Source organism: Pteropus vampyrus, unplaced genomic scaffold (genome assembly GCF_000151845.1).
Source record: "Pteropus vampyrus isolate Shadow unplaced genomic scaffold, Pvam_2.0 Scaffold86, whole genome shotgun sequence".
Classification (NCBI taxonomy): Eukaryota; Metazoa; Chordata; class Mammalia; order Chiroptera; family Pteropodidae; genus Pteropus; species Pteropus vampyrus.
The window spans coordinates 624,240-634,962 of NW_011888867.1; the positions used below are offsets into that span (position 1 = coordinate 624,240).

The following is a 10,723-nucleotide window of genomic DNA, read 5'->3' on the forward strand; positions in this document are numbered from 1 at the left end:
GTACTTCTTTAGCCCTTTCCTCCTTTCTACAAGCCCCTCGACCCCCACCCCTTCTGGCCATCACCAGATTGTCCTCTATATTTGTGAGTCTGTCTTTTTTTATTAGTTTGTTCTTTCTGTTCCTTAGATTCCGCATATAAGTGAAATCACATGGTATTTATCTTTCTCTGACTTATCTCACCCAGTATAATAACCTCCAGGTCCATCCATGTCTTTGCAAATAGTAGGATTTCATTTTTTTTTTAATAGCTGAGTAATATTCCATTGTATATATGAACCATAACTTCTTTATCCAATAATCTGTTGATGAGCATTTAGGTTGCTGTCATATCTTTACTACTTTGCTTATAGAGAGAAAGTGTGTCCATCCCTAACCTAGATTAAAAGTCCAGGAAGACTTTTCCCCACAAAGCAAGGCCTAGCCCAGGGCTGGGCACATGTACGCTTGATAATTCTTGGTGATGACTTTCTCCTAGTGAAAGAAGATCCCCAGCCATGCCTGGTTGGCTCTGCTGACCGTGGCATCAGTGAGGAGGCAGGGGATACCTGTAATGACCTCATCCTTCTTAACCCCACCTAGAGCAGTTCCAAACTCCACACCCCTTTCTGGCCCCAGGCCAAGATGCCCTACCTTGTCTACGAAGCTCCTGCTCTCCCTGCCCTCACAGTTCAGGTCGCAATCCAGAGCGATGTCTGCAAGGAGAGGGCAGAGGGTAAGTGACCACAGGATTCCCAGGAGCCCAGCACAGGCCTGTGGCTTCCACCTTCTAGCATCCATCTCAGGGCCTATCTGGGGCTGGGCGAATGGAAGTTATTTCCAAGAAGACACTGACCAGAGGTGGGGGCATCTGGAGCCTCTCTCCTGGGGTGGAGAAAGAGGCTTTGGGCAGGAAGCAGGGTCAGAGCACAGGCCAGGTCAAATGCTGCCACCTCCAGGAAGCCTTCCCTGACCCTTCCCTCTTCTGCATCCCTACAGCCCTCTATGTCTGGGGCGTACCCTGCACTGAGCCCAGGTTGCCCTAGGCATTCCTGGTCTGTGCGAAGCTGCCACATCTCCTTGGGATGAGGCAGTGAGCCTGGACTTTGGTGTCAGCCAGACGTGCATATGAATCTGGGCTCTCCTACCTACTGGCCGTGTGGCCTCTCTGAGCCTCTGCTTCACCTCACACTCCCAAAATCTCAGCCCCCCTCCCACCTTCTTCACATGTCACCCTAGAAACAGAGAGAGACTTTACAACACAAAGGAAGCATTTAAAGGAGGGGGTGGGAGGAGAAATAATTTTTAAACATGTGAAAAGATACCCAATCACCATGCAACGTGTGGACGTATCCCACAAACATAATGTGGGCAAAAGGAGCCCAATCCAAAAGCATATGTGTAATATGATTCCATCCATAGGAAATCCAAAGATAGTCAAAAATAGACCATATTACTCCAGTACGCATATTCGAGTGATAAAACCACAAAGAAAAGCAAGGAAATACTTGTCACAAGATAGTGGTTACCTCTAGGGGAAGGAAGGAGTTATGATCGGAGAGGGGTATGGTTGGGAGGACTTTGGGGTGCTGACCTGGGTGATGGCTCCTTAAGTGTTTGCTTTGTAACTGCTCATTTATGTGTGTGTACATGTGTGTGTGGGTGTGTATAAAATAAAGCTTTGTGTACTTTTCTGTATGCGTTTTTTCCAATGAATGAGGGTATATGAGGGTGTTCGGGGAGGGGAAGGGGAAGGAGAGATTTCCAGCCTTGCTCCCGACTAAAGGAAGGTGAATTAAAGCAACAATGAGATGACCAACCTCTCTGATTGACAAAAACAAGGAAAGCTGACAGTGCACAGTGTTGGCCGGACACCTCCATATGTGGCTGGCAGTTATATAAAGCGACACCATCTTTTTGGAGAGCAATTTGGCAATATCTATCAAAATTTACAATGTACATTTCCTATAATTCAGCAGTCTGCTTCTAAGAATGCCTCCTGAAGATGGAATATTTTCAACTTTCTTGCTAACTGCTCTCCAAATGCTTGTACCAATGCAAACTCCCTCCCACAGTGCGAGAAGCTCCCCAGGTCCACATTCTTGGGAATGCCAAGTTAAGCTTCTTTTCATTTGGGTTCTGATCATTGGGTCTTTCTCCTCTGTGAATTATTCATATTTCTTGCTCGTTTCTATTAATTTTTCTTTTTTTCTTATTGATTGGTGTTTTCCATAATCCCTATGCATTGAGTCAACCATATGCATTGCACATTTCTTTTCCCAGTCCAGAGTTGGACTTTTTTCTCAGCTTCTGTTGGATAGTTTTAAATTTTAATAGTCTAACTTACCGATCTTTCCCCTTATGATCTGTGCTATTGTTTTGCCTTGTTAAAAGAAACAAACAAACCTTGACCTTGAGTTTACAGATATTCTCTTCTAAAGGCTTTAAAATTTTGATTTTCACCTTACAATGTTTAACCCATCTGAAATTTATTTTTGAGTATGGTCCAAGATACGGCTCCGAGTTTATTGATTCTCACACGATAACCACATGAGTGTGGGTCTGTCAAGTTCTCAATTTGTTCTATCGTTCTGTATTTCATCCTGCACCAATTTTCACACTGCCTCGAATACTACAGCTTGGAAAAGAGTCTTTCACACCATGAATCCTTCCAACTTGTTTTTCTTCAAAATTTTCTTGACTATTCTTGCCTTTTGCTCTTCCATGTGAGTTTCAAGGTCAGTTCTATGAAGTTCTAGTCAAAACGCCATGTTGGATTTGGATGGGAATATCATTGAATTTAGACTGTTTGATGCTGTCCCAGAGCTGTTAGATCTCTGTTCCGCTATTTTGTTTGTTTCGTTCTTTCTTTCTTAGTATTTCAATTTGGGTAACTGTTGCCCTATCTTCAAGTTCACCGATTCTTTCTTTAGCTGTGTCAAGTTCTACTAATGGACCCACAAAAAGCATTTTTTATCTGTCTCAATGATTTGTATTTCTAGCATTTCCATTTGAATCCTTCTTTTAGTTTTCATCTCTCTGTTGAAATCTCGTTCATGCATGTTATCTACCTTTTCCTCTAGAGCCTTTAACATATTAATCACAGTTACTTTACATTTTCTGTCTGATAGTTCCCACATCTGTGTCATCTTGCACAAAGTTTATATATCAATTTGTGAAGAACTGGCCAAAAAAAATTTAAGTTGGAAAAAGCAGGGTCCAGTTCCGTGTCTATATATTCCTCTATTTGCTTACGAAATGGGGGATAGACAGATATGTATGTATCTACTTGTGTATGCACAGCATGTCTCTAAAAAGATGCTGGGCCTGGGGAACTGGAAGTCTTGGGTTAGAGGGAACGAGGTTTACTTTTCAATGTACAGTTGACCCTTGAACAACTGAGGGGTTAGAGGTGCTGACCTCCCATGTGTATAACTACAGTCAGCCCTCTGCATACTCGGATTCCCAGCCGTGGAGTTAACCCTTGAACAACACAGGTTTAAACTGTGTGGGTCCATTGAAAATAATCTACGTATAAGTGGACACGCGCAGTTCCAACCCATGTCATTCAAGGGTCAGCTCTTTTGTACGGTTTACATGTTTAAAATGTGCATTTCTTACTTTAATTTAAAAAAGAAAACTAGTTGACTTTTGTAAAAAGGCCATTGCTCAATGCCATTCCCAACCACCCCCCAACCTGCTCTTGGCCGAGGCCCCTTGGCCACGTCTTCAGCATGGCCCCCGACTTACCGACACAGGTGAGGTAGAGAACCGCGTAGGCCAGGGGCAGGGGCTTACGGCTGGAGTAGTAGGAAATCTGAACCTGCAGAAGGATGGGCCCAAGATCATGTCGACTGAAGCCAAGAGCCCTCATCCTAAAAGACGAGTCTTGGGAAATTTGGCGAGGAGAGGAGGCAATCTCAGAAATCTCTGTGCACTAAAATTCAGTTTACCAACTCAGCTCTTCCTTTAGCCTTCTCTGTGCCATTTGTTTTTCCTTTGCCTCAGTCGACCCATCTGTAAATGGGAACTATCCGTGAGGGATTCTATGGAGACCCGAGTCCCAGTGTGCCAATGGCTACTGTGTGGTTTTGGCAAGCCCCCACTCCCCTTCGGGTCTCAGTCCCACCATTTGTAAAATGAGGAGTTTGGACTGGGCAGGATTTAGGGACTCCCTTCAAGCCAACCTCCTTATCTGTGTGACTCCAACAGGCCTGGACTTGAGCCCAGCACCTCTGGGTTCTGTGACCTTGGCCAAAGCCCTTCACCTTTCTCAGCCACCTCAGTTTCCACATCTGCAAAATGGGGACCATACAGGTTCCTACCTCAGAGGACTGTAGTGCAGCTTAGAGAAGTGCTGTGTTGTTTAAGTGTCATAGGAAGTGCCCAAGAAATATCAGCTATTGTTATCGGTGGGCAGGTGGCACTGTGTAAGAGCTCAGATTCTGGATGCGCCACGTGTAAACATCCTGGGGAAAGTTACTATCCTCTCTGGACCTCAATTTCCTCAGCTATAAAGTGGGGATAATAATAGTTCCTACCCTGTAGGATTGATTATAGGCTGTAAGGATTAAAGAAGGAAGGCATATGACATGCTCAACATGGTGCCTGGCCTACAGCGAGCACCCAATAACTGTCAAAAGTGGGGTTGAAGAAGGTGAGGATGATAAAGCAGTTGGAGGCTGATGCATCAAAGCCGCCTTCGACCCATGGCCCTCCACTTGGACATTCCCCGCTGATGTGGGTCCCTCAACTGTCTGGCTCTGATATTCTCCTCTCAGCCAGAGACTTTAGGATATTGCAGAAGCCACTCACCCCTTAGTCGAGTGGGAGCCCCTAAATCCTGTAATTACTGACCCCCATGTGTCAAGCCTCAGCAATGATGCTCACCTCAGACATACAATTACCTGGATCCTGGCCAAAGGCTGGGGGTGTAGAGCGGGTACGTCTCAATCTCTGTGATCCTCGGGCCAAGGAAGTCAGGGTGGGGAGGCATCCACATAGCCCCCAGCTCGGCAGGGCAGCCAGAAGGGGCCCCTCACAGGCCGCAGGTCCTCTCTCACTGCCCCAGAGACTTCAACCTGACCCTCACCAACTCTGCTACTACTAGATCATGTGATTTCAGGTAAACCATGCCCCTTCTTGGTCTCAGTTTTCCTGTCTGTAAAATGGGCTCATTGAGTCCTGCCCAAACTGTCTTACAGAGCCCAGTGGAGAGGCTCAGTTCAGAAACTTGCATAGGAATAGAGGCAGGAGCGGTGGAGGGAACCTGCCCCCAGGTGTCAGGCAGGTCTGCCTTGAATTCTAGCTCTCCTTCTGACTACTCTCATGGCCCCGGAACAGTTACCCTGAACCTTGGTAGCCCCACCTGTGAAATGGGGACCAGACCTGCCTCTCAGGGCTGTGGGCTGGATGAGCTCATGGCTTCCCAGTGCCTGGCACATGGTCTGTGCCCTTAAAGGGCCAGTTTCCCAAAACATGGCTCCTGGCATAGAGCGTGAACCCACCACTCCCACACACCAAGTCCTGGTTCCCATCTTTTTAAGGCAGCATCACCTGTGCCGAGCTCAAGGGCCGCCCCATTTCACCCACTTTTTAAATGTCCCTTGACCCGGAGCCAGAACATTGCCTAGAGCTGGGGTTTGTTACACTCATTCTTGCTAGGTGAATGAGCAGCGAGAGGAAAGGCGTGGGACTCATCGTGCCTCCGAGAAGGGCATGGGGACAGGAAGAGAGTGGCTTAGGAAGAGGCGAGGCAACTTGGAGAACTGTCACCTTGGAGAAGGGGGTCTCCTCAGGGAGCAGCATCTCTCCCTTGTCCCTGATCCCTGCCTTCTCTCCTTCATTCAGAGTGGCCGTGATCACCTAATCAACCCTCAACCTACAGATGGGGAAACTGAGGTCCAACACAGAAGAACTGGGACACCTCCTTTCACAAGAGGTCTTGGAAAGCAAGAGAAAGAACAAATGCTGGCTCATGTTTCGCCCCACACCAACACTAGGAGGAAGGCGCTATGATTTTCACCAGATGGGGAAACCGAGGCCTAGGGGGCTGATGCGTGTCCCACTTGCCAGAAGACACACATTTTGTGTTTTTAAGTCGCAATGCTGGCTGGCTCCAGAGGCAGGCTACCTTGCACTCTGGGGAAAGAGAGGGCGCTGGGCCTTTGTGGAGCCCGATCACTGCCTCCCCACCCCACCCGCAGACCAGGAGACCCACTCACATGGCCGTCATTGAGGTCTTTGCTGGGAGAGTTCATGACCACGATGATTTCCAACCCTGCGTCACAGTGCCACCGCCTGGTGTCCGCAGGCTCCCGGCCCCTCTCCATGCTGGGGGAGATGTAGACGTCCACATCAGGGGTCCCGTAGACCTCAAACATCTCTGTGCCCTCCGGTACAGACCTGGGAAGAACAGGGAGAGCTGTGGGAAGTGCTAGGCGGGGAAGCCCTTGCTCAGATGCTTGAGCTTTGGCTCAAACTCTTGCTTTCTCCAGGAAGCCTTCCCTGACCACTCCAGGGCTCTTGGATCCTCACAGTAAGTTCCTGAGAGTCAAGCCTGGACCTCACGCAAACATATACACATTCTCACATTCCAAGGCTCTGTGTTCATTCGCATCTCCCTTGCGACTTTCCCAGGCATTAAGTGTAGGGTTAAGAAGTCTCTGAGGTCTTCTGGCTCTAGGACTGTATTTCCTCACTCCAGCCAGTCTGGGAGTCCTCCTGGAAATCTGTCTGTTCACCCTCCGATTGCCTGTGAGGTGCCCACTGCACACGCGAGCACTGCCAGGCTAAGGCAGATACACCCACCGCTCTCCCCAGAGCCTTCAATCCCCCTGGGAGCTGAGGACGCGGGGCAGACAGATGGGGCTCAGGGCCACAGGAGCAGGGGTCAGCAGGATCCCATGTAGAGAGAGTCCACTGTGAGCCAGGGGGACCAGGAAGCTTTATAGAGGAAGCAGCACACACATGCACCTAGGAGATAACAGCAGCTGACACTTGCTGAGCTTCTGCTATGTGCCGGCCATTGCGTTTCTTTATGCATATTACATCATGGAATTCTCTCAATAACCCTAGGAGGTAGGTACTATTATTTGTCCCCATTTTACAGATGGGAAAACAGGTTAAGTAACTTGTCGAAGGTCATGGAGCTAGTAAGTGGCAGGACTTGGACCCAAACCCAGGTCTTCTGGTTCCTGAGCCCACAGTCTCACCCATTAAGTCCCCGAGAGTAATGACAACGATAATCAAAACCCTCGAGGTCCCCTCCTGCACACTTACCATGGAAGGCCTGGCTAAGCCTTTCCAAGCACTGGCTCATCTAACGCTCACCGTGGCCCCAGCAGGAGGGGATTATTACTCCCCTTTACACGTGGTGCAGCTTTGGCCCAGAATGGGCCAAGAGACTTCCCCAGGGTTGCACAGCTGGTCATTCCACCCCCAGCCCTTTCCATTCCCCACCCCACCCAGAGGAGAGCAGACCTCTTCCAAAACACCCTCCTCACTCCTCCACCAGCATGATTCGGATACTTCTCAATGTGGCTTTTTTATAAAAAGAGAAATAAACCAAAAATCCAAGTTCTAGCACCACCAGGCAGGCCCCACCCCCACGTACTGCTCATGTCCGCGTCAGGTGCAAGGGGCTGACACACCTGTTTCTCCCGTCAGATTTAGCAAAGAAAAATACAGAACGCCCAGTTAGACTTGAATTTCATGTAAACAACAAATAATTGTTTTAGTACAAGTATGTCCCGTGCAATATTTGGGACATATACTTAAAATTATTAATTATTTATTTGGATTTCAGATTTAACTAGGCATCCTAGATTTTATCTGGTAACCCTCCTCCCACAGCCTGTAATTTCCAGGGTTGGTGGTGCCCTCTGTGCTGATGGGCCAGCCCATCAGGGAACATGGAGAATCTGCAGAGGCACGGAAACACAGAGACAGGGAGACACAGAGACATGGAGAGGCCCAGAGAGATGAAGAGCCAGGAAGACAGAGACACATGGAGAGAGATCTGGGAGGAAGGGCCCCTCTCATACCCAGGGCCCCCTCCCTCTAGCTCCTCCCTAAGCCCCACCTCCCTAGGCACCTGGCCTCCAGTGCCGCAGGGGGCCTATAAGCTTTCTGTGGAGCTCCCTCAAACGCAAGCTGCCTTTAGACCCCAGGCATCCACAAGCTAAAGCTGAGCAGCTTTGATTGTCCTTCTGGTATGAAAGCCCCACCCAGTTCCCAGGCCCCAGACCCCGAGAGTGGTATATTTCGGCTTCCTGTATTTCCCTGGGCCAGGCCTGGGCGAGGTGTTGGGGGAAGCACCCTTGCCCAGGAGGGGCCCACGGAAGCCAGGAGTTCAGCAGTGCCAGGACCAGAGTCAGGAGTCAGGTCCTAGACAAGACTGGGTCACGCATCAGCCAGCCGACCTTGAATAAATCACTAGCCTCCCTGGGCTCAGTAACCTCGCCTATAAAGTGGGATAATGACCCCCATGTGGCCAACATTATTGGCTATGGTGAGGCTCAAATGTGATAATTGATAGGAAAGTCTTGGAAAACTGCCCACCAGGATGGGAGAAGGGATTATTAAAGTAAATTAAGGCACAGAAAGCTGGACGTACTTTGAGAGGGTAGTCCAGGGCAGCAGTCCCCAACCTTTTGGGCACCAGGGACCGGTGCTCCTATGAGAATCTAATGCCTGAGGATCTGAGGTGGAGCTGAGGCTGTGATGCTGGCTCTGAGGAGCGGCTGCAGATACAGATGAAGCTTCACTCGCTCGCCCACCACTCACCTCCTGCTGTGCAGCCTGGTTTCTAACAGGCCACTGACCAGTCGGAGTCCTGGGGGTTGGGGACTCTGGGCTAGGGTATCTGGTGAAGGCCTCCCAGAGGAAGGCAGGTGAACCAAAAACAAGGAGGAGACACATCTGAGGGGAAGGCGTTTTCTCTACGGAGGCTTAGGAGGTCAAGTTTAAACTCAAGCTGTATCATGTTTTCATTTCACTCTTCTGTAATGGGGAGCCAGCGATGGTTCTTGAACAGGAAGGGCAACGCGATGGAGCTGTGGCAAGATGGTTAAGCCTGTGGACCCTGTAGATTCTGGGGCTGGGGTTCAAATCCCAGCCCGACCACTCACTAGGAGTGTGACCTTGAAGGAGGGATGTGGCCTCCCTCTGCCTCCGTGTCAGCATCTATGAAGTGGGGATAATGAGAAGATTAAAGGAGTGGGTGTGTGTAAACACTCAGATTGAGCAAAAGTCAGGGGCACCTGAACCCATGCCCTCGTTTCACTGCTGGGAAAAATGAAGGGACTAGAAGAGAAGGGACTAGAAGATAGGACCCCAGACTTCCTGTCTGGTGCTCGTACGCCATCACGGAAGCTGTGTGTTAGGAAGACCAAAGGGGTGGCTGCTGGGAGGAGGCCTGCGCCAGGTACAGGAAGAGCTAGATTTCCCATTTCCTGGAGGACAAGTGGCCAGAGGCTCTGGACGAAGTTCTTCCTCCAGCCAGGCCACCCGGAGCTGCCAGCCTGCTGCTCTCGACAGTGCCCCTAGCCCAGCCCTGGGAGGTGCATGTGGCTTGGGGCCTTGGGTTCTCCTTGGGTTCTCCCCAGCCAAGGCTGTCCACACACAGGGTAGTCCAAGGTCCTCCCCAGCATCGAGTCCTCCCAGCCAGCCTGGGAGGTGGTGAATGGAGGATGAAACACAGTGGAGTGACCAACAGTTCTGGTTTACCAGGGATGGAGGTGTTTCCTGGAGCGCAAGACTTTCAGTGCTGAAACCTGGAAGGTCTCAGGCAAACCGGGACAGCTGGTCACCCTCCCAGTGGCCAGCCTGAGACTCGCCTGGTGAAAATAGATTCCAAATCAGAAGTTCTACAGGTAGCGCCCTGGAACCTGCACTTAAAAGCATCCCGCTGCGCAGTGAAGTCTGAGAAACACAGCTAAGGGGAGACTGTCTCGGAAACACTGGAGCCTGGCTCCCAGGGCATGTGGGGATGACTCAGTGCGAGCCCCCCACTCGTGGGAACCAAGGGAAGTCAGGTCTGTCCTTGTGTCTTGTGTCTCCCCTTCAGTGGTGAGGGGGATGACGGTGACAATGGTGAGGAAGGTAGCTCCCATAGCCATATTATTCCCCCTTTACAGATGAGGAAACTGAAGCTCAGAGATGACAGGTTACTTGCCCAAAGTCACACAACTAGTAAGTGGCAGAGCCAGGACTCGGAGCCAGCTCTGTCCCCACTGCCTTGCAAACCCAAACCCATCCTCTCCCTTCATGGACTCAGGCTCTCAGCCTCCGGGAAAACAGAAACAGTCCCCTGTGGCTGAAAACACAAAGGTTGACAAGATGACCACCAATGTCCCCACTAAGGCCAGACAGCTAGAACGTGGGCGGGAGGGCCGTACTAGCTGCTCCTCCCCATTAAGCAAGGCTCGCACATCCCTGTTACGCCAGCCATACCAAGAGAACCAGGGGCAGGAAATCACTGCTCCTCTTTAATCCGACATTCTTCCTGCTGCCGAGGGGAAATGCAGCCACGCAAATCCTGCATCTTAAAGCCCGAACAGTTAAAGAGTCGGAAATGCATCGGCCTCCAGGCCAGGTCTGCACGGACTGGTCAGAGCTCTCACATCAAAAGCCACTGGAGACAGAAGAGGAGCTGCTTTGTCAAATCAGGGAGGGGGACCAGAGGCCTTCGTGAGCAGAGCTTGAAACCCACTGCTCTGTGCCAACCTCTCCAGGGTACGTTTG

General features: G+C 50.1%; 1 protein-coding gene across 1 annotated transcript in view; it reads right to left on the reverse strand.

Moving 5' to 3' along the window:
- The window catches only part of LOC105294398 (protein-arginine deiminase type-3), a 28,187-nt gene that overhangs the window by 14,542 nt on the left and 2,922 nt on the right, over window positions 1–10,723 (reverse strand). The window contains exons 2-4 of the mRNA XM_011363599.2: window positions 6,202–6,382; window positions 3,728–3,800; window positions 547–693 (exon numbers count right to left, since the gene is read on the reverse strand). Coding sequence (XP_011361901.1) covers window positions 547–693; window positions 3,728–3,800; window positions 6,202–6,382 — 401 coding nt within the window. The remainder of the gene's footprint in view (window positions 1–546; window positions 694–3,727; window positions 3,801–6,201; window positions 6,383–10,723) is intronic.